The sequence below is a fragment of the Myotis myotis genome, unplaced genomic scaffold (assembly GCF_014108235.1).
Source record: "Myotis myotis isolate mMyoMyo1 unplaced genomic scaffold, mMyoMyo1.p scaffold_m19_p_3, whole genome shotgun sequence".
NCBI lineage: Eukaryota > Metazoa > Chordata > Mammalia > Chiroptera > Vespertilionidae > Myotis > Myotis myotis.
Window position 1 is genome coordinate 156,670,455 of NW_023416335.1, and position 27,710 is coordinate 156,698,164.

At 51.3% G+C, this 27,710-nt stretch overlaps 1 protein-coding gene across 4 annotated transcripts; it reads left to right on the plus strand.

The window, feature by feature from the left end:
• The first annotated feature begins 3,306 nt into the window (after positions 1-3,306).
• On the plus strand, positions 3,307-26,778 carry CTDSP2 (CTD small phosphatase 2). 4 transcript variants are annotated; one of them, XM_036296802.1, is made up of 8 exons: positions 3,322-3,859; positions 17,044-17,192; positions 19,328-19,366; positions 19,800-19,901; positions 20,432-20,488; positions 22,678-22,770; positions 22,892-23,077; positions 23,277-26,778. In XM_036296802.1, the coding sequence occupies exons 1-8, from the start codon at positions 3,796-3,798 to the stop codon at positions 23,400-23,402; spliced, it is 816 nt and encodes a 271-aa protein (XP_036152695.1). In that variant the 5' UTR covers positions 3,322-3,795; the 3' UTR covers positions 23,403-26,778. The 4 variants fall into 4 exon arrangements, with proteins under 4 accessions (XP_036152696.1, XP_036152695.1, XP_036152697.1 ...); XM_036296803.1 differs by lacking the exon at positions 19,800-19,901 and having other exon boundaries at positions 3,307-3,859; XM_036296804.1 differs by lacking the exons at positions 3,322-3,859; positions 17,044-17,192 and adding an exon at positions 17,233-17,472.
• The last annotated feature ends 932 nt before the right edge of the window (positions 26,779-27,710 follow it).

Consider the following 27,710-nt stretch of genomic DNA (forward strand, 5'->3'; position numbering starts at 1 on the left):
CGGTGGGGTATCTGAAGCTGGCGCCTAACCTGAATTTTAGCTCGCAACTCAAAGCAAAAAATTGGCCGAGAGAGGGCTCGTATCTTGAAAAACTCGTTAGTCGGGACACTCGTAAGTCAAGGCCCCACTGTACATAAACCTTCCTTTGACCTCAAAGCAAGAGGTATTTGAGGGCCATCTCCTCTGCACCTTTCAGGAACAGCTAGAGCCCCACACACAGAAGGTATCCACAGCAGAAAGGAGATGAAAGCAGTGTTGTTCCAACTGTAGATCACAACCTGGAGGTGGATCATGAAATCAATTTAAAGGGTTATGGCCAGCACCTTTAAAAAAGGGAATAGAGCCTAGCTGGTTTGGCTCAGTGGATAGCATTGGCCTGCGGACTGAAGGGTCCCAAGTTCGATTCCAGTCAAGGGCACAAACCTGGGTTGCGGGTTCAATCCCGAGTTGGGGGTGTGCAAGAGGCAGCCGATCAATGAGTCTCTCTCATCATTGATGTTTCTCTCTCCCCCTCTCCCTTCCTCTCTGAAATCAATAAATATATATATATATATATATATATATATATATATATATATATTTAAAATGAAATAGAATACAATAGAAAATATCAGGGTGTATACACATAGCAAGAATAAGTATTGTCCCCATACAATTTATTTCAATTATTTCACAATATAAAATGGGTTTCTTGCTGTGGGTCACTGGACAAAAGAACACTGGTTAAGACATGGAATCAAGACTCATACAGCAAACACACAAAGGCTGCCTGCTCTGTGGCAAGTACTCTGCGAGGCACAAGAGACCCAATCATGAATAACACAATCTCTAGTCTCGATCCAGCTTCTGGCTGGGAAGCCAATCAGCAAACTAACAGCTGCAGGATAAGATGCTTAATTAAGCTTTGAGAGAGTATGTGGGAGGCTATAAAGCCCTGATCTGAGAGTGGGCATCTGGGTGGGCTCCTCAGAGGAGGTGATACAGTCAGAGTTCTTAGCAAGAAAAGACAGTGACTAGGATCTCCTGCAGCCTCTAGATAGGAAAGGAACTATGGTCAAATGGCAAGAGTTCTAGTTTTCAAGGCTAAAGACAACTTCTAGTCCTATCTCTTCTTAACAAGCTGTGAAATCTTAGGCGAGTCCATTAACCTTTCCACACCGTTTCCTCATCTACAAAATGGACATTTTCACTGTCAATCCCAAAGAAGAGGTCACATGAGACAGATAATGTAAGTGAAAGTACTGTGTAAACTAGAAAATAGGGAAGGGTTGTTTCTATGGCTGAGGAAATGTAAGCGTAGAGAAAAAAGTGTCCTATTCAACACTGTGGGTAGCACATCCCCCTCAATCCTCAACCCCAGGGTCTGGCCTGCACTCCTCGTCCTCCCATTGCAACTGAGCTACCTTGCAAGAGGGCGGGCGCAGGACTCTTAGAAACCTGACTATGGAAGATTTACCTTAATAATTCTATTGCTTTAATGATGCTTTGACAATGATGGGCGGTAAATAAATATATGAGAATTCCTCCCTTTCCCCTTCTGTTAATGAACTGCGATGTACCCAAACTCTGTTTAAAGTTACATAAGCATCATTCAGATCCTCTGCAACAGCTTTCATTTGGGAAAAACAGCATTTCCATTAAAATGGTGTTATGTAAAAAGGCTTTGTGTACGTACGTGTAGGAACAGGCACGCATGAACACTGTGAGGCACACAGAAACATACACCCAAGGGGAGCAGGTATTCGACAGTACCTCGCAAGGTACATGTGACGGACTTGTCCTCCCACCCCCAGGGAAACCAAGTGCACGTCGGACAACGGGAACTGCAGCAGGCCTCCGTCCCCAGGGACCAGAACAGTCCTCGCCTTTCTGGTTTCTGGAAGCCCCTTCCTTATGGGTTCCATGGAGTCACAGGCTGTTAAGGGTTAGACGCAGCTCAGAAGTCACCCAGTGCAATCTCACTCTACACCACTCTTGCCAGCCTTGACTCTCACAGCTCCCTCCCTGTCAAGGCCGCCCATGTCACCTCCGGCAGAGGCAGCTCACTGGAAAAGACCTGCTATAGGGTTGAAACTTCTCTTGCTGAGCTATTTCTTGGGGACAAATGTATATCCCTCACCTGGAGCCAGCCAGAGCTCCAGAAGCCATAGCCAATGGAGGGTGCCTGGGGCCTAAGAGCAAGGAGGGAGGCCAGCAAGAGTGCACAGACCTGAAGCTCTTCCCACCTCCATCCATCCGACTTCCTAATGTCGCGACCCCTGAAAGTAGTACATCCTGCATATCAGATGTTTATATTACGGTTCGTAACAGTAGCAACATTACAGTTATGAAGTAGCAACGAAAATAATTTTATGGTTGGGAGTCACCACAACATGAGGAACTGTATTAAAGGGTCGCGGCATTAGGAAGGTTGAGAACCACTGGAGTTTAAATACAGTTCCTCATGTTGTGACCCAACCATAAAATTATTTTCGTTGCTACTTCATAACTGTAATGTTGCTACTGTCATGAATCGTAATGTAAATATCTGATATGCAGGACGGTCTTAGAGGACCCCTGTGAAAGGGTCATTCCACCGCCAAAGGGGTCGCGACCCACTGGTTGAGAACCGCTGCACTAAACTGAGGCTGGTACTGGGGGCGAGAGGAGGAGTGAAGTGGGAGGAGGGGAAGAGAGGTGGAAACCCTGAATGCAAGTGGCTTTGGGCACATCCCTGCACCTCAAGTCTCACTTGAAGTGTGGGGGTCAGACATCACGCGGTCAGTTCCAGCGCTGATTCTCTGGGAGTCCAGCGTCCGTCTTTTCGGGATTCGACAGCTGTCCTCTTTTATGTGAAACGGTGGTCCACGATTCCAGGACCAAGCAGGAAGTAAGAAAACTGCCCTCCCGTGAATCCTCGCGTCACAGCCAGACCTGCGTTATGCTTCGCAGCGGGCCCTGGTGACCCGCGAAGAGACGGCACAAACCGGAACACCCCAGCGCCGCGTCGGGAAACGTGAGCTTCGGAGTGTCCTTTTAAGTTGTTGGGAAGGGGGTGTGGCCAGGGAGACTAGGAGGCCGCAGCTGCGCGAAAGGGGCGTGGCCTGGGGGCGTGGCCGTAGCGACTGGAATGTTGTTGGGTCCTCGCACCGCATAGTAAGGAGGAGACACGCCCCTTTTCTCTGAGAGGGCCAATTGGAGCGCCGGAGCGGTTTCAAGTCTCCCCGGCCAGCTTGCCCGCCCGCCACCCCACCCCCCTCGGGGATTCGCTTTTTCCGTAACAAAATAGCGAAGCTCCGGATGTTCCGCAGCCCCGCTGCTCACGGACAGAGGGTCCCTGGGCCTAGGACGGTGCTCCGCAACGCGAGGCGCCGGTGGGCCGTGGAGAGGGCCGTGGAGAGGCCGAGTCCACAGCCCGGAGGCGCGCGGGGGTGGGCGCTGCAGCCGCGGGTTGTTTATCTGGAGTACGGAGGGGAGGGGGGAGCCTGGAAACCGCCCCGTGTCCCATTTCCTCCTCTTGTTTTCGCTCCGGATTCTCCATGTTGGACCCAAACTGAGGAGCCCGGAGCTGCCGCCGGGGGATCGGGGCCGGGGGCACCCGGGGGAGCCGCTGGCCGGGCCGCCTGCTCTCCGTACAGGCCGCCTCCCTTCCCGGCCCAGGGAGGGAACCAGAGCAGGGATGTGAACAGCGGTGGGAACCCGAGTCTCGCGTGCAGGAGCGGAGCGGGCCCCCGCCCAGGCCCCCCAGCCCAGCCCAGCCCAGCCTGCGCCCGCCGGTCCTCCCGCCCAGCCAGCCCGGGCCCGCGGGATTGTTAGATGGAACACGGCTCCATCATCACCCAGGCGCGGAGGGAAGACGCCCTGGTGCTCACCAAGCAAGGTAGGGGCCAGCAACTTCCCAAAACTTTGCGTCGCCCCCGATCGGGGAGGGGGCTGACACCGCCCCGAAACCGAGGCCTGGCCCCCGACCTCCCGAGGCTCAGAACGGGCGATTCCACCCGGGACCCCCGGTCCTTTCGCCCCCGCGTCCGGGTCCGCACTCCGACCCCCGTGGGGGTGGCGCGGGCGCCGAGCTGCGGGCGCCGAGGGGGAGGGGCGTCATCTGCGCAGCTGTCACTCCGTCCCGCGCCTCCTCCCCGGGAAGAGACCGGGGGGCAGCGCTGGCAGCACGCGTCCCCCGCGTCCGTCTCCTCCGAGTTGGGGGTGGGTCGTCACTTTCCCGCACGACTATGCACGCTGCCCTAGGGCCGCGGGCGGGTGGGGAGGGGCGGGGGTCCCGAGCGGGCACGGAGCCTGGAGTCCCGCACTTCCCAGGCCCCCCAGCCCCGCGGGCGACGTCCGGCGGGACTTGGGACCAAGTTCCCAGCGCGGGGGCGGGGGCGGGGGTGGCCGCGGGGGGGGGAGGGCCGAGCCTGGCGGCCCTGCGCGGGGCCGGGACCTCCGCGGCGCGGGCTCTCGCGCGGCCGCCTCCCGCCGCGGTCGCTGAGCGAACCGGCCCGAGCCCCTCCCTGCGGGGCGCTCCCGGCCGCCCCTGCACACAGAGCCGCGTTTGTTTAGCCCGGGAGCGGTGTCCCTGGTTACATAATTCGCCCGATGGCATCAGACCCGGCGTGGTTCTGAGTCGCGCAGCGAAAAAGTGCGGGCTCTCCGTGGGCAGCGGCCCCGCCTCGCCGAGGGCCGGGTGGGGATGCGAGGAGGCCGGCGGCCGGCCCTGTCGGGGGGCGGGGGGGGGCGCCGGGGGAAGATGGGGACCCGAGGGGGGCTCTCTTGAGTTTGGCCGCGGTGGAGGCCCCGAAACTCTTGCCCCCCTCCCCCCTTCTTCAGGCTTTGAGGACGGAGTCTAGAAGCGCGGGGAGTGAGGACCAGCGTCGTTTATTTCTGGAGAACTTCCCGCACTGGGGCCACCTGGCCCCGAGCCGGAGAGCATGCTCTGGGGCCTGGCTCGGAGTTCCGCCCTCCCCCGGGCCTCCCACCCCAACTCCCACCCCCACCCCCACCCCAGAGCGGGGCGCAAGGGCTCGTGCTGCGGGGGAACACGGAGGCCTGGAGCCTGTGGGGGGCCAGCAGCGGGGTCTCTGTGTTGCCCCAACCCCCGTTTGGTAACATAAGTCAACAGATCACTTATTGGTGGGGTTCACAGACCCAAGGAGCTCCCCCAACTTGCCTAGGGGCAAAGGAGCTGGGGTCAGCGGTCCCCAGTTCCCCGCGTGGGGGGCAGTGCAGCTTCCGGAATCACGGTTCTCCTTTCATAAGCCTGTCCTGGAGGAGAGCCTGGCGACCCGATCCCAGCCCTCCAAGCCCCTGACTCCCTCTCCCCCAGCTGCATCGCCAACCCAGCTGTGACCCCAGCTGCCGCTTCACCCCTCTGCTCTCCGCTCAGCTGCGCCGAGAGGGGAGAGGGGAGAGGGGAGGCTTTCCATGTTGATCACTTCACTCTCTGTCCAACCTCCTCCCAGGAAAGGACTCCAAGAGGCCTCCAACACCGAAGAGATTTGGGTGGAAGGATTCCAGAGGTAGCAGGGTTGGTGAGGAGGGGGAAGAACAGCCCTGTGCCTCCCCACGCAGGTGCTCCCTTCCTGGAGGGGCTCAGGAGGGCGCCTTCCTGGTGAGGGCACCACCCAGGGGTGAGGGAAAGCTGACCTGCTGAAGGGACATCTCAGAGTTCAGAGCTGGACAGCTCATCCAGAGCGAATGGCAGGGAGGAAAAGAGATGACAGCAGAAAGCAAAGCCGCTGGCTCCTTGACAGTGTTTAGTTGTTGATGCTGGTTGGAGTTGCGTTTTTCATTTCCTTTGTTTGTGTGGCTTGTCCTTCAGATTTATCCCTGGAGGAATCTGAATTCCTAAGCCAGCAGCCCTGGGTCTCTCCCCGCCCCCCCCCCCCCCCTTGTAATTTGATTACAGTCCAGAGAAAGCATACTTTCTTCCCGGGCTGCTCAGGCAACCACCAAAGCCAACTTTCTGAGTTCCTCGTCATTTACAAATCCTGCATCTTAAAAAAAAAAAGTGGAAGTAGGAAGCAAATGTTTTCCTTTTCTCCATAGCACCTCATCTCTAGGCCCTTCTCCCTTTGGAAAAAGAGGAAGAAGTGGAGGGCAATTTATTAATAAATTTCTAGAAAACACAAATTGTTCCTAGCTTGAGCAGTTTTTTAGTGAAGTTGTTGCCATTGCAGCGTTGTTTTGTGTATGTGTGTGTCATTTTCTTTTTCTGGTTTGGCATTCTCTTCTCAGGTCTTTCACACTGGCTGGGTGTGTTGAGTATTCAAAAGTAATTACAGTCGGGGAAGTAGAAGAAAGTTGCTGAAAGCATTGATGATAAAAGGGCCAAAATTGGATCATCTTCCCAGACAGATGGGTGAAATGGCTTCCTGGTAACAGCAAGAACAGGGTTGTGTGTAATATCCAAAGTAAAAAAGAAAAGTTGTCAGTTTGGCCAGAGAATGGCCCTTTCTTGCAGCCCATATGAGGGTGTCGCCCCATTGCTGGGAGGCTGTACCATGGACTCTGGGCTTAGATGGGAAACCAAGGAAACAGGCCACTCTGTAACCTCCCAGTGTGAAATGAGAGGGTGGAGGCAGCCTCTTCCAGAACTCCAAGTGACTCACAGGCCCTGTGGGGGAGTCGGGGCCTTTGGGACCTTTCTTGTTTCCATGAGACCTGATGTCCCTTCCTTTCAGGGAGAGGAGGGTGATGCTTTGGGTTGTCTTCTGAACTGTGTAACTGAACTGGTTCTGGCAGCTGACCGTACCTAAGAATTGGGACTACGGCAGGTTTTTCTAGCTCCTGCTTTCTCCTCCCCAGGAGGGAGACTTTCTGCCTGACTTGCTCATGAAAGAGCTACCTTTCCCTATAGTTGTAGCTAGGCCCTTCACCTGAGAAGCTGAGGCACAGTCTTGTTGGGGCTTTCTTCCTTAGCTGGCTCTTGTGGGTCCACGGTGCCTGTTGGTAGCTGTCTGCTCCTGCCTGCTGGTTTCTCTCCTCCTTGCCCAGTCTTCAGCCTTGGCCTCTGTGGCTGCTGAAGCTAGCTCCTGTGTCGCCTTTAGAGTCCCCCTCCCCTTTCTTGGAGTGGGTAATGGCTTGTGGGGTGACTTGAGCTTCTGTTTGCTCAAGGGAGTACTGCTAACTCAGCAGTGAAGTTTGAAATGCCTAACATCCTGGGGTGGGGAGTTTACAGTTCTGCTGCTGAATTTGACTTACAGAGCTTTCAGCTGAGCAGGACGTAGGAATTGCTGTGAAAAACCTTTCCTGAGACAGCAAGAGAGTATGGTGTTCCTGTCTCCTTCCTTCTCTGCTATAGGGGACTTAAATAAACTGGGCGATGGAGAGGTCCCTTTTCATCCTCTGGGAATTTCTGAATCCCTTCTGATCATGGACTTTGTTAAACCAGTAAAGGCTGTATTAGTCACATTTCTAGACAAGGTGAATTGATGCTCCCAGCCATTCTTTGGATAATTTATTAATAGAAGTGTTCGCAACTAAGTATGGGAAAGAGAGACAATGTGTACATATTTATATACAAATATATCCCTTTCTTTTCCTCCTCAACATTCTTCCTGCTAGCTTTTGAGTAATTTGGGGGTCTTGTCTATTCCTATTTTGGAATAGGTAGTGGTGGTGGGGAGGTGAGGCAGGGGCAGCAGTTAAAGTGTTCGTTGTTATTTCAAATAATTCTTTCAGGAGCAAAATTGGTTGCTTCAGTCCTGGGTGCAAATCCCGGCTTTCCCTGTGTACATATCTGATTGCCAGATCACTTCAGTGTTCTGAGTGACTTCTCTGTAAAATAGAAATACTGATATCTATACATCTGTAATGGCTGGTACTTAGTAGGTGGTTGATAATGTTAGCCTCCTTTTCTACATATCTAGACCACTGCTACTCAGAACCTCCTCCATTCCCCCAGGACACAATGCAAACAGCACTCAGTCATGTGGGTTTTATTGTTAAAGACAGGTGGCCAGGGGTCAGAGGGGACACTTGATGTGGGGGCTTGGGCCTTCTGGAAGGATCAACCTCACGACCTTGCTAAACAGACCCCTTCTTTGTGCCAGTGTGACTTGGTGGGATTTTATCTGCACTAATTTGAGTGCATGTGCCTGGGGGCTTTTGCAATTCTCCCTGGTGCCTGGGCATCTGGGGGTGGGAGGAGGCCAGGTGGCCGTGCACATCCTGTGAAGAGTCTCTGAAGTCTAAACCTACTGAGCAGTTGCTCGACCTTCAGAAATGAACATAATGGAGATTTGAGACCACTGTGTGCTGCACTCTCACTGTGCATTTGCTTTGAGAATTCGTGAACCCGGTGATAACTCAGATTTCTTTTAGTAAATTCTAGTAACAAGAGAAAAATAAATGGGTTTTGAAGAGAAATAGATGTTCTTAAGCTGTGTCTTTGCTGCTGTGGTTTTGGGATACAACATTGAGAAAGCACAAAAAGCAGCGTAAAACTGCTTTTCATCCTTTCTCAGGCTGGCCAGCTCAGGAAGCACAGAATTAACTCACTTGTTTTGGGGACATGGGATTGGGTGTGGCTCTGACGTGATTCTCTCCCTGTCTGAAATGGAGGAATAGTTCCCAACTGGGATGCAGATGAGCTCATTAACATGCAAATCTTATGAAGGAACTAGTAGAAATCAACGTGGAGAAGGTAACTTAGAACTGGAAGCCTCCCTGGACCAGCGGCCAACTAGCACAAAGTCCATGCCACCAGCAAAGTGCCCAGCCCTTCAGGTCTGAGTGGCCTATGCCTACAGAATGGATACTCTTCAGGAGTGTGCAGACCTCTCTGTGTGCAGGAGGTGCGGATGTCCTGATCTCTGAGTGGACCTCCTAACATTTCTTTTCCCTTTCCAGGTCCTCCTAGTACTTGCCATCCCCACATCAGACTTTGCACTTACTCTCTTTTTATTCTATGCCTTCTTTTATCTCCTGCTGTTCTCGGGGAAACAAATGTGGCTCCAACCACAGTGAGAGCCAAGCAAATTCATCAGAAGCTCAAATCGTATAACACAGGCTGCAAAGCCCCGTCCCAAAATGGTAGATCCAGCTCATCTGTTCCCATAGTAGAATGGGGCTAGGGCCCTACTTTACAGGAACAGGTATCTATAGGAAGAGCCAGCAGGCCTAGGTCAGTCCTGGAAGAGTTAGTCAAGGACCACTGGCAACCTTAGACATTAGGTCTCAGCCAGGGACACACATCAGATTCTCCTGTGACACTTACTAAAAATACCAACCCACCTGGGTCCTACTGAACAGAGCGTAAGCCGGTGGGCCGGGCATGCTCATGTGCCACATGCTCCCTGTGATTCTGACAGGTGTCCCTGGAGAAGAGCCAGCTAAGCTCGCACAGCAGTGGCCCCGACTGCCTATTTAGCCCTGAGTGGGAAGAGTCCCCTGGAGAGATCCAGTTTTGCTGTTTGTTACAAGATCCTGTGGCTTCTAAAGGGACGTTCTAAAGTTTTCTCAGTGTGAGTGGATCTAGTAATGATCCTTGCTTACCCAGTAATGATAGCAGACAATATTTATAGGGAACTTACCATGGGCCAGGCACTGTTCCTAGCACTAAATGCCTTTGAGTTCAAGCTTCAGGTAAGCTGAAGCCACCTGCTAAGGAACAGCCTTGCAATTCAGACCTCTCCTTACTGACCTGGGAGGAAAATGAACTGAAGAAAGGTTGTGCCCTAGGCAAGACCAGAGATGTTTGAGAGGCTAAAGTGGGGCAGGAGCCAGGTGTCCCAACTTCTAGCTCAGTGTTCTCCAGGTAGGCACACCATGCTGGTTGGTGGGTCCCAGGTAAAACAGGGCTGTGGGAGGAGCAGGTCAGTATCCCTAGAGATGGGACAGACTCCGTGACAGTCCTTCCTGGCTCACTCCTTACAGTCCTGCAGAGGCCAGCCATGAGAGGAAGGAAGGAAGGAACTGATTGGCCAGCCCCATGAGAGAGAGAGTGTGTGTGTGTGTGTGTGTGTGTGTGTGTGTTGGGGGGGGGGGGCACTGACTGGGATTGGTTTTGGCAGAGTCCCGGAAAAGCCATTTCCCAGGGTAGGCCATGTAGCTACCTCTGTGTGACCTCTGGAATGAGAAGAAATCTCTGGTCTCTTTCAGTATGCACATTTTGAGGTTGAGACTGAGATAATGATATGAAAGTACTTTGTATTTAATGACTAGCAGCTGACACTTAGCGTTTACTAGGGTTAGGACACACCCTAAGCTCCTTATAATTATCACAGCTCTGTGAAATAGGTAATACTAGTCTTCCCATTTTTCAGATGAAAAAACTGAGGCCCAAGGCCACATACGTTACACATGACAGAGCCAGGGTTTAAAGCCAAGTCCATGGTAACTTGTGTATTCACTTACAGTTCACTGGTTAGAGAGATGGTTGAGTCCCTTGCTTTGTCCTGTGCCGCCTTTGCTCCTCTCCATCTCTCTCATACACATGTCACCTAAAGCAGGCTTCCATAACTGGAAGGGAACGAGACACTGGATTCTTCAGTCTTTCACCAAATCCAATCATTCCAGGAATCGAGCAGAGAGCCAAGGCAGAGACTGAAACAGCCATCCAGAGGGGGTTTGTGTCCTGCTTGGCAGGTTTCTGTTAGCCTCCCAGCCTCCCACAGGGGCCTGCTCAGCACCTCCTTAAGTGGTGAGAGAAAGGCTCAAGGTGGCAAGTATGGCTTCCAGTCCTCCATGATGACATCTCTGTCCTAGCTGGCTCTGTGTGGGGCAGGATCCAGTCCTTTGGGCTTTCCTGGGTTGTACCTCAGATCTCTCCCTGCTGCTGCTGTGGGCCATTAGATCACTTCCTGGCATCCAAGAGCCCTCTGGTGTTAGACTGGAGGCTCCTCCATTTCTGGTCCAAGACCTGTTGCTCCTTCCGGGAACCTCACCCCCACCCCAGCATGTTTTTAAAGTATGTGAGAGAGCCCAGGAGGGTGTTTGGGCTGATTCTAAAATTGATAAGAGTATCCTGATCATGTTTTAAAGTTGTTAGGAATCCCCTACTCCCAAAACTGAGTCCTTCTTGAGGGAAGGTCCTTAAAGTTGAGACCCTATGTTGAGGTCAGTGACTAGATTGCCAAAGGGGACAGGGAAAAGACTGGAGACAAGTTAGCCAGGGATCTGTCACCCCCACCCTTACCCCACAGGTGGTGCTAAAGACCCAGGACTGAAAGAAGTTATACTTTGTCAGAAAGGAGAGAGGGATGCAGGGAACCCTCCTGCCCCAGGAAGGAGAATTAATGGAGACATGTAGTCCATTCTATTCTTGCTCTCTCTTTGTACACGTGGTTTACCATGACTGAATGCAATCCTTTATTTTTCATAAATAAATCCTTTGGCGGGGGGACAGTCCCTGCCATCAGATTCACAGCTGCTCTTTGAAACCTTTGGAACTGTTGCTAAACTGGGTGAGGCCTTGCCTGCCTTGTTTTCCAAAAAGAACGGTGTCAGCATTTGGGCACTGTGGAAACTGGTACAACCGCCCCATTATTTCCAGGCTTTTCTATGTGTGGGATGTCTAGGCATCTCTCACCCTCCGGCTCCCTGCTGACTCACCTGCTGGTCCAGGAGCATTTCCATCCACCTGGCACTTTAGGGCCTGTCCTTAGCCAAGGCACAGATGCCCCTTGCTGAGGACCTGGGAGGAATCCTCTCCATGGGAAGCCCCAGTCAGATGTGTCTTGGCTGCAGGGCCCAGGCAGCTGGCCAAGAAGGGCCGGAAATGCTCCAAATACTCTCCTTCCTCCAATAGCTAAATGGAGGGAGGCCCCCTCAGAGAGGCCATTTTCTAGTGATAGCCAGACTAAATACTTTCTGTGGGGGATGGGAGATGGAGGAGAATAAAGTACGTCTAAGGGATGAACCAAGAAAGCATCCTTCTACATGAATGGGCTTGTTAACCTCCAGTAGGCTGAGAGCTTGTCTTCTGCTGAATCCTAGGCGATATGTAAGGCGTTCCTTTGCTGGGACACGAAGCTGTGTTGTTGGCAACAGTGATAGCTAAACCTGACCTTCAGAAGAAGGTTAAAAATAGTATTGTCCTAGCAAAGCCAGTCTTCATCTGTGCGCATGTACATGCACATGCACAGGCTTCTTAAGAGGCACAGACAAATAAGTGTCCCCATCTGGTGTTTCTTGGAGGCAGTGGTGGTAGACACAGGGGAGAGGGCATCATTTATTTCAAGTGAAACAGCCTCTCACCTGCTTTACTGTTATTTGCAGAATAGCCCCAAGAGTTACAGGCTGGAAAACAACTTTTGTAGTGGATTTGGGAGAAGGTATAGGGGTTGTTTCGACTTTTTTGAAACCTGCTCATGATCAGAGTTCCTTTGTCACCTTTCATCTACTTTCTTGAGCTTCAACCACATGCTGGGGTGGGAGGGCCCCTGACTTCCTTTCGTTGGCCCCGTCGAATGAGGCCCTCAGTGTTGTCAGGTAGTGGTCATCTCTCCTTAGATAGTTACTGAAATGAGCACAACATTTACCTTTAGTTTGCACAGTACATTACAGACAATAAGTTTTGTTTATAATTTCAGTCAGGAGTCAGGTCTTGCTGTTATCCCAACTAATGGATGAGGAAACTAAGGCTTAAAGAGGCTGTGTGCCCGAGTCAGTAACTGGCAGAGCCTGAACCCTACCCCAGGTGATCCTGATACCTCTCAGGTCCCCCCTCTCTTTACACCCTGCCTCAGTAGGAGGCCTTGCAGTAGTGAACTAACTGGAGGGGTGGCCTGGCTTCTCTGTTCTTAGTCACTTGCACACTTTCTTCTTAAGCCAGAGCTGCCCCCATTAGCTCTGTGCTGGTTCCCTCCAACATGCAGCCCTAAGCCAGATGTTTGGAGCGGGGAGAGTAGGGCTGGGTATCCACAAAACAGGTAGCAGTAGGATGAAGGAGGGAGAACAGCTGGTTATGGGGCTACATAGCACCCACTGGAATCCTGTCCTCCCTCAGGGAAATTGTGCAGTGAAATCCTCACAGGCTTGTAAATCCTGTGTCCTCCTGGTGAGGAGGGGCCAGTGCCCCTTCCCCATCATACACGGAGAGTGGGAGGTAGCCTGCACCTGGCTGTCAGGGACACAATGCTGCGTTCTGGCTGACAGGAGTCCTTTGAAAGGCTCTTTGACACAAGTTTCAGATCCCACTCTGGTGTGTGTTCCCACTGAGCAAAGCAGGTTTTGGACCAAAACTCTGGCTCCCGCTCCTTCCCCATCCCATCCCCCATTGTCTTGATCTCCCTGAGGTAACTGCCAGGGAAAGCAGGTGCAGGGCTGGGGTGTGGGTGAGGTGAACCCTGGAATGGAATTCCAGAGCCTCGTACTGTTTTACTCCTTGCACTTTTCATGGCCTGCCCAAGAGGACAGCAAAAAAGAGGGGCTAGCTAGACTGACTCTGCTGGCCCAGCCTAGAGAGGAACACAGCAAGCGTTCTTGGGAGTGCCCCACGACCTCCCAGTTGTGGCAGGAGTAAACACAGGATGACCCTGAGCTGTTGGGGGCCCTAGGTTAAGGAGACCTGGGTTTAAATCCTGGCTCTGCTGTCCTGCTCTGTGTAACCTTGAGTGAGTTCCTTAACCTCCCTGTGCTTTAGTTTCCCTTCTGGAAAATGGGGGACTAGTGCCTACAGATGGGTTTTAAGTGAGGATTAAATGAGGTAATGATGTCAAGTGCCTTAACGCAGGCCGGCACATCGCCGGTGCTCAGTAAACATGACCGAGGCCCAGAAAGACTAAGGGGTTTGCCTCTGGTGCTCAGCTCCTTCAGAGCCCACCTTCATCTTCTCACACACTGGCACCCTTTCTGCGCCGAACTCTGGGCTATTGCGAACTAGCGAAGAGTTCCACAGGCCTAGAGGCCCCTGGAGTCATTCACACAGCCAGTGAAAGTTATTGAGCACCCACCCCAGAGAGAGCTGGAGGCTGATGAATGAACAGGCCCTGTCAGGAGACAGCCATGTTGAGAGAAGGCCGAAGAGGCCCTGAGGGATTCTTGGTGGCAGTGTTCGTAAAGGTAAAGAGGACCGACAACCTGGAGAAGGATTGAAGGAAGTGGGGCCCCAACAGGGAAAAGAGTAGTGAGTCTGGGGTATTGACTTGCTGTTAATGGGTCTGGGGTACCTTCCCAGGCACCACCACTCTATGCCCTGCTCTGAGCACCAGCCCCTGAGGTCAAGGCATTTGTGGTCTCTGAGGCCCAGGGTCTGCCCTGGTCACATTGTGTTTTTGAAAGATTCTCATCCCCTGCAGAGCCCAAACCAAGCTGAGTTGGCCCCCAGCCCCACCTTGCCAAGAAGTTCCCTAAGACTGAAGTACTTCTGCCTGTTGGGCCTCCCCATGGACATCAATGAGGCCTCTCTGTGGCCCCAGCCAGCTGCCCTTCACCTCCTAGCCTCTCAGGATTACTCAGCCTTCACAGTGTCTGTCACTAAGATGCTGAGTGCGTTCTTGATGGCTTCTCTTAAGGAAAGGCTCAGCTGTGTGGCCTTTTAAGAAAGGCTCAGTGGCTGGGTTAAGCCTCTGATTATGGTTCTGCGTGAAGAAACCATAAACCAAAGGAAAAGCAAAGGTTCAGCTTCCGTCTTGGAGCTTTATGTCAGCGCCTGCTTGAATCCCTGGGTTTGGAATTGAATGTGGGTCATACAAGCAGGTGGAGAAGCTGTCTTTTCTCTCTGGTTTCTGCATAGATTACTATGAATAGGAAAAATCAAAGGAGCCTCCTGCTAAGTGCTGGCTGTGCTCTAACGTTTGTCTCCTTGATACAGAGGCCTTGGGTGGAAGTCCCCAATGTACTTTCTTCCTAACAAAATCCCCAATCCCTGGAAATCTTGATTCTTCCACCAGGGTCAAAAGCTTGACGGTAATATCCAGGTTTTTAGGGTGATTGCTGGGGAGGCCTGATCATTTTCTAAAAGCTTTCTAATGGTCATACCAGTTTCAAGGGAGCTGGTCTAACGCAGGGAGAGGAGAGAGAGAGCTTTGGGGGACCTACTGACCGACCAGGGATACCCTCTCTGCACTGCAGGAATCCCTCCACCTTTCTGTTGGGGCAGAGTTAAATCAGTGGCACTGGGGCGGGGCTGACTGCCGTGTGACTGACTGACTACCCGGGGTCCTGGGGAATAGAGTTTGGTTTTCTCCCTTCCTCTCTAGGGACATAGGCAGCCCAATAACTGGGTGTTAAATGGCTCTTCCATCACCTCACCTGCACAGGCCACTTTGGTGGTGCGGTGCGTGCTGTGAGGACTTGGGGGAGTTTCTGAGTGGCCCCCCACTGCATTGCTTTCCCCTTCCCTTACAGCAGGGAACAACACAGGGAAAGTTGTCCTCAGTGCCACATACCCTTTGGCCTTTTTTCCTCCACAAAGACATTGGCCTTTCCAGTGTTTATTTTTCTGCACAGTTTACCGTGTGCTTCAAAGTGGAATGGGTTAGGTTTAATCCTCAGGCCCATCGCCCACACAGGCCTGGGGAGAGGAGACCTGTGGCTGAGGGCCATTCTGGCCGTGGTTGTGTGGCGCCACCTCCTGGCCACAGCACCCACAGTGTTTTCCTACTCTTGATCAACAGCTGCCAGAACCGTTCGTCTAAAAACCAAAAGGAACTTGGAAAAGATGCTATATTCTGAAGTCATTTCTGGTTCATCCTTTAATGCCCATAGCTTTTTGTATCAACTTGGCCTTTCTGGGGCTGCCTTGCCAAGCCTTCTATTAAAACATCTTTTTGAGGGCATGAGTGGGGGGGTTGGGGAGCAATGGGGAGGTAAGGATACATATGTAATACCTTAGTAAAAAAATAAAAATGGTGCCAAACCGGTTTGGCTCAGTGGATAGAGCGTCAGCCTGCGGACTGAAAGGTCCCAGGTTCGATTCCGGTCAAGGGCATGTACCTTGGTTGCGGGCACATTCCCAGTGGGAGGTGTGCAGGAGGCAGCTGGTCGATGTTTCTCTCTCATCGATGTTTCTAACTCTCTATCCCTCTCCCTTCCTCCCTGTAAAAAATCAATAAAATATATATATATTTTTAAATATATTTTATTTAATATATAAAATATATATATATTTTTAAATATATTTTATTGATTTTTCACAGGGAGGAAGGGAGAGAGATAGAGAGAGTTAGAAACATCGATGAGAGAGAAACATCGACCAGCTGCCTCCTGCACACCCCCCACCGGGGATGTGCCCGCAACCCAGGTACACGCCCCTGACCGGAATCGAACCCGGGACCTCTTAGTCCGCAGGCTGACGCTCCATCCACTGAGCCAAACCGGCCTCGGCATCAATAAAATATTTTTTAAAAAATAAATAAATAAAAAAATAAAATAAAAATGGTAATAAATAAATAAGGGGGGCGGGGAAACACCTTTGTATTTCCAAAGCCTGAATTATCAAGGAAGGACTGAACAGTAACAGTCTGGAAACAGGGACCTCAAACTAGAACCCAGCATTAGATTAACCCCAACCCAAGGGGTTAATCTGCCTCTGGTTTAAGATTAGAGGAGGGGAGTATTATGAAAAGTGGCTGGAGTGTGGGAGGAGACAAGGGTTTGAACAAAGTACATACTAGCTTTTTCTTCGGGTCGGGTCTGCGGCTCTTCTGTTCTCTAGTCAGCTGTGTCTAGTCTGGGCTCAGTTCTGCTGCCACTGACCCAGCAGCTAGGGAAGCTGACCCTGAACAGAACCACAGCTCCACTAACTTGAAGGGAAGGGGTCCCGTTTACTTACCTAGAATGGGTAGTCTCGTGGGAACAGGTGTTGGTCAGGGAGGATTCGTCTTTGTGAATTAATTTTGAGGGGACCTGCCGTGTGCCTGGTGCCATCTCTGAGTGCCCACCCCAGGAAATGAAGAGCAGATTTTCTGCAGCCTATTTCCCAAACCAGAAAGCGGGGATTCCTGCTGTTTTTGCTCTAGAGAAAAGATGTTGGAATAAACATGTACATTTCACTGCTGACTACATATTGTTACCCCGGTGGAGCTTACAGACTAGAGGGGATAGATACAACCAGAGTTGGGGGGAGGTACCTGTGGACAGAGATGCTCTGTAGTTAATGCTTCATCATTCCTTCTGCTCTAGGCCTGGTCTCCAAGTCCTCTCCTAAAAAGCCCCGTGGACGTAACATCTTCAAGGCCCTTTTCTGCTGTTTTCGCGCCCAGCATGTTGGCCAGTCAAGCTCGTGCACTGAGCTCTCCGCATACAAGGAGGAAGCCAACACCATTGCTAAGGTAGCTGGGCAGGGTGGTGTGATGCCATGAAGGAGGGAGCTGCTAGTGGAGTCCATGCATCCACAACAAGTGGACAAGCAGCCCTGCCTGAGGTCACGAAGATCTCTGGCTGAGAAGAGGCCCTTCCTCTGATGGACCCATAGTTGGTTCATCTTCTTCTTGCTTCCCACTTGTGGCATGAGCCACCCGGATGTCCCTGTCGTTTCTGAGGGCCCCTGCAGTCCACATCCTTCCAAATTCTAGGAACTGTGTAAGGAGATTTACAGATTCCCACATACAGGTGTGGAAACAGACCCAGAGGGTTCATGTAGCCCCTAAAGAATTAACAGTTAATAAATGGTAGTGTCAGGTTCCAACTCAGATTATTCTGCCTATAGGTCCTGTGTCTGTTGTTTGCTTTTTACTATGCAAAACTACCTTCCAAGTTACTTGACTTTCAGGGAACCAAGGAATTGAAATTCTTCCACATTCTTGATAACCCCTTCAGCACTCTCACCCAAATGTGAGAGACATTTGGGAATGTGTAGGTGTCTTTGATCTTCACAATGACCAGTAAATATGTCTGGCTTTTCAAGGATAGGAACAGCCCTGACCAAAAATCCTTCTGCCCCCAATGCCATTGGTACTTCTTTACGAAACACCAAGGTCTAGCTGTCCTTCCTCTCTCAAAACCAGGCTAATGACATGTACATTAGTGAAAAATCGCTTCATTATCCAGTAGTACAACATGATGTATTACTAAGCGATTGATTTTTACAAAGTGTTCATAATAACATGGAAAAGAACTGAGCTGCAACATTAAGTGAAAAGGCAGAATGCAAAATTATATACCCCGGGGGGCGGGGGGGAGACTGCTAAAACAAACTTGAAAGAAGTGCCAAGTTAAGTTTTTCTAAGGGCTAGGGTTTTTTCTTCGAGGTTTCCATTAAGAACACACTACTTTTTATCCCAAGAAACCAGAAACACCAATCAGAAAGGATATATGCACCCCTATGTTCATAGCAGCACAATTCACCATAGCTAAGATCTGGAAACAGCCTAAGTGCCCATCAGTAGATGAATGGATTAGAAAACTGTGGTACATCTACACGATGGAATACTATGCTGCTCTAAAAAGGAAGGAACTCTTACCATTTGCAACGTCATGGATGGAACTGGAGAGCATTATGCTAAGTGAAATAAGCCAGTCAATGAAGGAAAAATACCACATGATCTCACTCATTCATGGATAATAGAGACCATTATAAACTTTTGAACAATAATAGATACAGAGGCAGAGCTGCCTCAAACAGATTGTCAAACTGCAGCAGGAAGGCCGGGGAGGGTTGCGGGGCAGGAGGTAGGGGGGTAAGAGATCAACTAAAGGACTTGTATGCATGCATAGAAGCATAACCAGTGGACATAAGACATTGGGGGATAGGGGAGGCTAGGGGACTGTCTAGGGCGGGGGGATAAAATGGACACATATGTAATACCCTTTGTAATACTTTAAGCAATAAAAAAAATAAATAAATAAAAAAAAAAAAAAAAAAATTAAAAAAAAAAAAAAAAAAAAAAAAAAAAAAAAAAAAAAGAACACACTACTTTTTACAACATTCTTATCATTAGCAAAAGGTGGGGAAGCCATTCTGATCTCTCCCACTCCACCTCCCCACCCATCTTGGGACCCATAATGTGGGTTCCCGTTGGCTTGCTTCTGTTCTGTAGAGGCTCAATTGCTCCCCTATGTGTCTCCCCCAAGGAGGGAATAGACAGTACATGTTCTCAAGGAGAAGCTTAGGTTCAAGGACTAAGCAAGAGGCTAAACCACCACAGTGAGGAATTCCAGTTTTGGTTCTGACTCTTACTCTGTGTCCCTGCACCACTCACTTGAACTCCCTATTCCTTGCTTTGTTTAACTGAGGCAGTGGCAACTGAGAGCAGGGACAGTGTCTTCACCCTTCATCAGGCCTCATGTGGAAAGGAAGTTCTGGCCTTTCCTGCCCAGACCTTAAGAAAAGTCCATTTTGTCATGTCGGTACCTTCAAGGAGGCTGGGGTCTTGGGGAGATGACCCTCTAGGCCTGAGGCAGAAGCAGTGGGCTAGCCGGGTTGGGGATCGGTAGGCTGGCACTGACTGCCTCCTCTTCTCTGCAGTCTGACCTGCTCCAGTGTCTCCAGTACCAGTTTTATCAGGTATGTGAATCTGACCGGGTACGTGCTCAGAAGCCCAAGATCCCATGATCCCAGCTTACCCCATGGGATAATGCCCTCATTTCTGTGTCTAGCTGGCCAACTCCCCATCCTGGGAAGCTATTTGTTCCAGATGTTTGCTGAGGGCCCATCATGTGCAGTCTGTGGGTTTTAGAGGCACAGCTTGGGTCCATCCCACACCAGCCCTGGCCCCCATCTCCAATGTCCAGATCATTTCATAGTGCAGTTGGAGGCTGAGGCCAAGGAGCCCACTTTGTCTCTTCTTTTTCTACTTCTTGGCCTTCAAGAGGCATCTCTCCTGAGTTGAAGTTGGGGGTCTTTCATCTCAATGAGCCCAGCTCTTCCCAGAGTTCTGCTGAGATGAACAACTGGGCTTTCTTGGTGGCAGATCTCATCAGCCTGGCTCTGGTTTTAGATCCCAGGGACCTGCCTGCTCCCAGAGGTGACAGAGGAAGATCAAGGAAGGATCTGTGTGGTCATTGACTTGGATGAAACCCTTGTGCATAGCTCTTTTAAGGTAACTCGACATCTGGAGTCCTTCCTACCCCCATCGTAGGCTATCTCGTGCATCTGGCTGAGGTGACCTAAAGTTGATGATAGAAGAGTGATCATGATCAGGATGAGGCAAGCTGGCCCTCTCAAATTTTGGGCACACTGGCATCACAAATATCTGGAGAATACACCCAAGAACGTTGAGTAGGAACCCGTGCTCTCCCTAACCACTGCCAGCAGGCCGACACTGCCCTCAGTCACATAGCATAGAGTGTTACCAGGGTTGTGTGCAGGGCAGGCCTAAAAGAGGGCTTTACTCAGCCTTGGATCTTGCTCCTCTCTGTTTTATTAAAAAGTTTGTTAACTCAAGAAGGCCCTGAAACTCTCAGCTCAGGTAGAATTTTTGGGGAGGGGTAAGTAGGGAAAACCAGACAAGACACTGCATCCTGTGCTGGGGTGAGAACCACTTAGTGGGCTGGGAGGAGGAGCTTCCTAGAGTCTAAGATCTGTTCCCACCCCTCAGTCACTGACCTCATTAACTTTTCTCCTTTCCAGCCAATCAACAACGCTGACTTCATAGTGCCTGTGGAGATTGAGGGGACCACTCACCAGGTAAGTGGCCTGCTAGGCTACACGCATCCCCAGGGGCTCGGGGTCCTCCATTCTTCTCAGGGCTTGTGTTGCGTCAATTGATCCCTTTCCTGTAACTCTAGCCTCTTTTTTATTGGTACCTTTCACACCTTTTCACACTCAAGGCTTTCTCATCTTAATTTTTTTTTTTTTAATTTCAGCCCCTAATCCCCCACTAGCTGTCACCTTTTTTCTCTTTGCAGCCAAGCTGTTTGAAATTAAATATTTTTTAATCATAGAGATGGCTACCATTTATTGATCACCCTCCTCTCCCACTGTGACCAGCACTATTTGTATAATTTATCACATTTTCTCTAATCCTGAATAGCTGATTCTCTGCCTGATCCAGGCAAGGAAGCCAGTACTAGCTGTTTTCTCTCCTCCCCATGCCTACCATCTCCAGCTAGCTAGGGAACTTCTTCCTCCCTAGCCAAGCATCTCCTCTAAGAAGCTTTCTCCTACTCCCTTCCCTTTGGGTCCCTAAACTGGTTTCTTCCCCATTAAGTGTTCAGTACACATCTGTCAAAAGAGCACTTGAAGCCAAGTAAGATTAGGTTCGCTCTAGCTGATGTGGCTCAGCAAATAGAGCGTAGGCCTGTGGACTGAAGAGTCCCTGGTTCAGTTCCTGTCAAGGGCATATGCCCAGGTTGTGGACTCAATCTCCAGTGTGGGGCTTGTAGGAGGCAGCCAATCAATGACTCTCTTTCATCATTGATGTTTCAATCTCTCCCTCTCTCAAATCAATAAAAATATATTTTTAAAAATAAAATAAAAATAAATAAGATCTGGTTCTGGCCCTGCATACCCTACTCAGCCCAGGGTTAAGGACCATGTGGTATAGATAGTGGAAAAACATTTACTGCAAACGCTTGCACAGAAGGCATGGCAGCTGGCCTGAGAGTCAGGGACCATCAGGAACAATGCCCTGGTAGCCCTGATACTTGCTTGCACAGCTGGTCAAATAGTTTCTTGTAGAGGAACGGGGTTTGGGGCTTCTGTGGGTTGTCATCACCATCCTGCGTCCATCAGAGGCTTTCTCCACCAGCACCAACCCCCTCCTAACTGAGGGACTCTGCCAAGCCCTGGACAGTCTGAGGGTGTAGAAATGAACAGAACCCACAGGGAAAAGATGAAGGCATGTTTTCAAGCAGGCAGATAAAGACTGAATCCGTAGTTTAAGGGGGGGCATGAAGAAGGCAGTTGCAGCAGAGTGGTGAGGGATGCTGAGCTTGATGAAGAGCCAGGAAGAGGGGGGAACTTTTTGAAGTTTGAAGAAAGGGCAGGTGATAGGGAGCCAAGCTGTGGCTCCCCGGAGTGGAGGACTGCTGCTGCAGAGCAAGGAGGGGCTGGTGGCCAGGTCAGGCCGCCTCCAGAGGGAGTCACAGCAGGTACATACCCAAGCAGGGAGCCCCGTAGGTGAGTGGGGCTTTGAAGGAGCGGGTCTAGTAGCACCTGTCGGCCATGTGAGAGAGCAAGAGCCTGGAGGCAGGAAAGCAGTAGCATGCAGACTGATGAGGAACGTGTAGCCAACGGCTCTTTCAGGCCAAAATGTACAAGATCATGAAAGGTGGACACGCGTGTTAAGAGTTGTCTAGCAGGAGTGAGTACTAAATGGGTGGGGGCACTAGAGCAAGAACCTGCTGAGTGCCTGGTTTAGGGTCATTGAGGGGAAAAGTCACTTCTCCCTGCTGCATTTCAGAGAAGCTATGTGAGGGCATGAGGTTTCAGGAAGTATCTGCGACCTTGCCTGATGGTGACCGGACACACTGTCCTGCCAGAGCCAAGGACAGGAAGCTCCCACAGAGGCTGTGGCTGGATTCAAGTAATCCAGGATAGGCTGTTTCCACCTGTGAGGCCTATTCTTGATTACTTGTTTCTGGAGGCAGCTGATGGTTCGCCGCTGGACACAGAGTTGGCTCCCAGGACAGGTGCATGCATTTCTTCCTGAGCTGGGTCAAGGCTGGGACCACCGAGCCAACAAGCCTGGTGAGGAGGTGATACTAATACTCGGGCCTGTGGGCCAGAAGGCTTCCAGCCAGGGGGTCCCAGGGACCGAGGTGTGGGAGTCTGAAACCACTTGCTGCTTTTTGTGGAAGTGGTGACAGTGACCTATCCTGTGACACTTCACCCTCACAGGGATGCCTTCAACAAGCCTCTTTGCTTTTCCTCAGGTGTATGTGCTCAAGAGGCCTTATGTGGATGAGTTCCTGAGACGGATGGGGGAGCTCTTTGAATGTGTTCTTTTCACTGCCAGCCTGGCCAAGGTACCTGGGGCAGGAGGAGAGAAAAGAACTGGGAGCAGGTGTGGCAGCTACAAGGGTGGTCCAGTAGCCCCTTGCTGGTCCCCAGATGGCCACCAAACCCGAGTGTCTTCTCTCCTCCCAGTATGCCGACCCTGTGACGGATCTGCTGGACAGGTGTGGGGTGTTCCGGGCCCGCCTATTCCGTGAGTCCTGTGTGTTCCACCAGGGCTGCTATGTCAAGGACCTCAGCCGCCTGGGAAGGGACCTGAGGAAAACCCTGATTTTGGACAACTCGCCTGCTTCTTACATCTTCCATCCAGAGAATGCAGTGAGTGGCCCAGATGCCCACTGCAGGGGTTGGGAGTGTCCCTGCCCTAAGTGGGAGAGGGAGGGAGGGGGTGGGGACCCTGGGACTTGGCCAGAAGAGCACACCATCCCAAGAGGACCCAGCCAGCTCCAAGGGCTCTGGGGCAAGGGAAGGAAGATCTGGCATTCAGGAGGTTTATGCTGCCTTTTCCCTGCCTCAGGTGCCCGTGCAGTCTTGGTTTGATGACATGGCAGACACCGAGCTGCTGAACCTGATCCCAATCTTTGAGGAGCTGAGTGGAGCAGAGGATGTCTACACCAGCCTTGGACAGCTGCGGGCCCCTTAGCCTTCCCTGATTCCAAGCAACGGCCATCCCAGTAGGGGACTGCCTACACTGTGCCTTTATGACCAGCCTGACAGACGGAGTGGAAACTGGAGCATCTCACCAAACGGGGCCTGGAAATAGAAGTGATAGGAAAGAACTTTAGGACAGGTTAGACGCTGAGTGGGCAAACATCAGACCAATGATACTCCAAGCCGCCTACTCCCCGAGTTGGGTTCCTGAGATGAGTGTGTGTGTATGTGTTGCCTTGAACTGTGTTCAAGGATATAAGTGTTTTAGGTTGGGGACAAGCTGAAAAATCAAGACCCTCCCTAAGTTGGTCTCCTCTCCAGTCACCTTGAGCTCTATAGGCATGAAGACTATTCAGGGCTCCACTGCCAAACCAATGGCCTTTCCTCAGTGTTGTAAGGCTTGTGCCAAGGAGAAAGGAGGGGTCAGCGGGTGCCCGGGGCAGACTCCTTTTTAAAACCTTTCTCCAGCCAGCTGCTGCAGATAGAGGACAGTTCTGGGAGATGGAAGCTTGTTCCAGAGCTGGCTGCCCCAGGGGCCATCCCGTCCTGCAGTTCAAGGGCTGCACTTCCTTCCAGCTGAGTGCCTGGCCTGGGCCCTGGGCCTGCCTTCCTCACCACCTAGCCATAAGTCTCAAACCCGTGGGGAAGGAGGTCTTCCTGCCATGGAAGAGGGCAGATAACTGATTTCCGTTCTTTTGACTCTTTTAAAATTCTCTTTCTAAACATGGAGTGTTGGGCCTGTTTTGTTTCTGACAAAGCTGCAGTCCTGGGCTTAGGGTGAATGTGGGAGGCACTGGGGGTGCAGGGAAGAGGAAAATCCGAAAAGCCTGAATATGTGTGTCCCCTTAGCTTATATGTGATCAGCTGAGCTTGGTACTGTCTGTAAGTCTGTCTTCAGGGATTCTCTGCTGGTGCTGGTGCAAGGACTTTGGTTCCAAAGTCCAGGAAGGGCGCTCCCTACCTGCCCTTCCTTTTCTTGGGCAGGGCTCTTTCCTGTTGTGTCTTCCCCTGGGCCTGGCCTGTGACAAGCTCTACTCCATCTTCATCCCTCCTGGCTGTTGCTTTTTCTCTCCAGGGCCTCAGAGGCACTCCTGCTTTTCCTGGGCTGAGGGGGAGTGGGTGTTCTTATCATTACTTTGCCAGCCTAACACATGTTTCCTGCCTCTGGTAACAGGTATGATGAGCCCTCATACACCTGCCCTTTGCGTGTCTCTTGCTTTCAAAGTTTGTTAAAAGTGAATGCTTTAAAAAGGAGCCACAAAATGGAATTCCCCAGGATGGAAATAGGGGGGGAACTGCCGCTATAATTGGGAGCATAAGGGACCACCCCCCCCCCCCCCCCAAGGAGGCCCCATTTCAGCATCTCGGCCTTAATCGTGGTTTCCCGCAGGGTTGGGTGGGGTTCTCTCCTCTTCCCTCCCTCCCCCACTCTGAGGCCGGAAGGAGTTCCCCTCTCACCTCTTGTCCCTGGAGGCAGGTGTTACAAAGCATTTGTACATTATTTCGGGTGTAAAGACACCTCCCACTCGGGACTCATCCCCATTATCCATTTCCACACATTAGGTCCAGCCTGAGAAGAGCCAGGTGGGGGAGCAGCAGCTTCATGTTCTGGGTGGTAGCTGGCTGACTAGCATCTTTCCCGTATTATGGTGCCACCTCCTGCTTTGTCCAAGGATGTGAGGCCTTGTGTTTCCCTGGTGTCACAGACATGGAACAGTCCCCAAAGCCATATGGTCCTTTCCTCCAGCATCATTTCTAGCTTCCATGGGGTCCTGCAGGTAGGGGAAGGAGGGCTCTGGTATAAGCCAGGGACAAAGGCTCCTGAAGGAAATGAGGGCCTCTGGATCTAAGGCCCAGGGCAAGGCCTCCACCCTAATACTGTGGGAGGGGTCTCTCTTAAGACCCACCCTAAGGGTTAATTTAACCCTTGGGTTCAATCTGCCATCTGGCCCAGCCAGGGTTTTCTGACTAAGCAAAAAGTGTCCCTAGGACGCTTTCTCCATGTTCCTCCAATGAAGAGCCCAGGCAGCCCCTTGCCCATCAGGCTTGTCCGAGTGTGACCCATGACAGGGCCAGGAGAGCTGGGGGCAGTGTCCTCAGGTCTTGTGCGGACTCTGCCCTGCCCACCTGCAGTTCCTCAACAGACAAGCCATTTCCACTTCCCCAGAGAAGCAACCAGGCCAAATAAACCTGAACAGGGTCTGTCCGTGTGTACCGGAGCCAGCCTCATTTGCTGTCTGGTTTCCAGTTTCAAGTGTGTGTGGGGGCAAGAGAAGATTGCTCCTGCGATGACTCAGGCCAGACCCAGTTTTTGGGGAGGAAGATTGGGAGAGAGCCGGTTTGCCTCAGGATCTGTGCTCGGGCTTCCTACCAGCCCTCCCTGTGTGCGGCTGGTCTTTGGAAGGCAATCGGCTGCCATGCCTGGTCAACACCAATTCAAACCATGCCAGGAATCTGCCCCCCTGCCAGGTTCAGTTCTTTAATGTGCCTCTTCAGGGACACAGTGTGTCTCTCTGATTGGGCTTCTAAGTCAAAGCCTGATGTTCGTGTCCCTCTCATAGGGGGAGCTTTGGACACAGGACCAGTTTGGAAAGGGTCAGGTAAGAGTTCACTCTGCACATTGTAGAGGGGACACTCTGTAGGCCCATGGGTCCCTTATATAGAGAGGTTGAGCAAATTTGCCTTCAGTTAACCTGGGACTTTTCTGTTTCATTCCCTCCTGCCTCCCAAAGATTATGACCATTTTGTAAGTGTATAAACTCACCTCTGTTAACAGTGGCCAAAAAGCTTTGCGCTAAAAAGGCATGGGAAATCTAAAGGCATCCGTTCCCTGAAAAATGGGTGCCATCCTATCCTGCTACCCCTGCCTTGTTCCTGAAGCCTCTCAGCAGGGCAGCCCCCTTGTAATGCTGTCCTGCATCCCCTGTCTCAGCCGGGCCAAGGGTCAGGAAGGGAAGCCTGTTTTCCCCTCCATGTCTTCAGTCGGTTACCATGTCCCTCGGTCACTGTAAAATGGGGCCTTCGGTCCCACCCCCCTTTTTAAGGCAGAGGTCTGGCCCGCTGCCCCTGGAGCAGACCCTCCTCTTGGGCCCCATATGCTTCTTTGCTTGTCTTTATCCCCCGTTTGACACGATCCACGTCAGTGCCACGTTTCCCCTTCAAGTCGCCATTTGGAGGGTAGGGGATCTGCTTCCTACTGTGACTGGGCTATGGGATTCTGACTACCTTGCTTAAAGATTCATGGTTTGATAAATTTGTATTTAAAAACTTGAAATGTAGGGCGCCATTATGTGTCTGTTTATATTTTTGGAATATTTGTATTACTTACAATTAATAAAAGTGGGTTTAAAAAGCCCATCCAGGAAGGGGCACTGCCTCCCGACCCTGCTGTTCATTTGGGCATCTACTGGGCACACCCTTCACCCCTTGCAACCCCTTCGTCATGATGAAGGTGGAGTACCATGGCTGGGAGACCAGCTGCGGACTCAGCGCGGGCTTCTGCTCAAAGTCACGGAAGTCAGGCTATATTAGCTCTTCCCTAGCCCCCAACAGAACCAACTCCATTGCCATCCAGGTGCTTAATAAGCATGCACTTGGTGTCCTATCGACTTACGGGGATAGACCTGCAGCCCCAGGGGACTTGGAGTCTTCATTCTTCTGTGCCCCTTACTGATGTTCCCAAACCAGGATGCCTGAAATGCGGAACCCAGGATGGCTCCTGGCACATAGTAGGCACTCAAATATTGATTGGACTGATGTATGACACCAAGAAGCAAAACAGGATGAGGTATAACACTCCTGGCCCCTCTCCTAGACCTGCCCTCCCCTTCTGAGAAATGCCCAGAAGCTTCTTGGGGAGGCGCTTGCCAGCCTGGACATCCAGGCACTCGGCAGGCAGCTCTAGCCCTTGCCTCCTGTCAGCATAATGCATGCGTATCTACAATATGGCAAATTTCATATCCTCCCACCCACTTTCCTGCATTATTGATAGGCTATGCACTTTTTAAAAATCAATTAGATCAGGGCGTGGAGCTGGAGTTAAAAAAAAAAAAAAGCCTTTAAAAGTCTGCTCTTGTTTTTTTGCTGTTTTGAATAGGAACAGATAAAGCTTTCCCTCTGGTTTGAATAAGTCAAGCCCAGGGCTAGCTTGGCTGTGATTGGCCAGAACTAGGAAAATGTGGTTAAGATGCAAACCCAAGCAAATATAACCCAGTGTCTGTGCAGCCATTACTAAGCTCAGGCGGCAGACCTGGAGACTCCTGCTTTGGGGTGGTTCTTCAAAAGCGCTGCTGCTTACTTG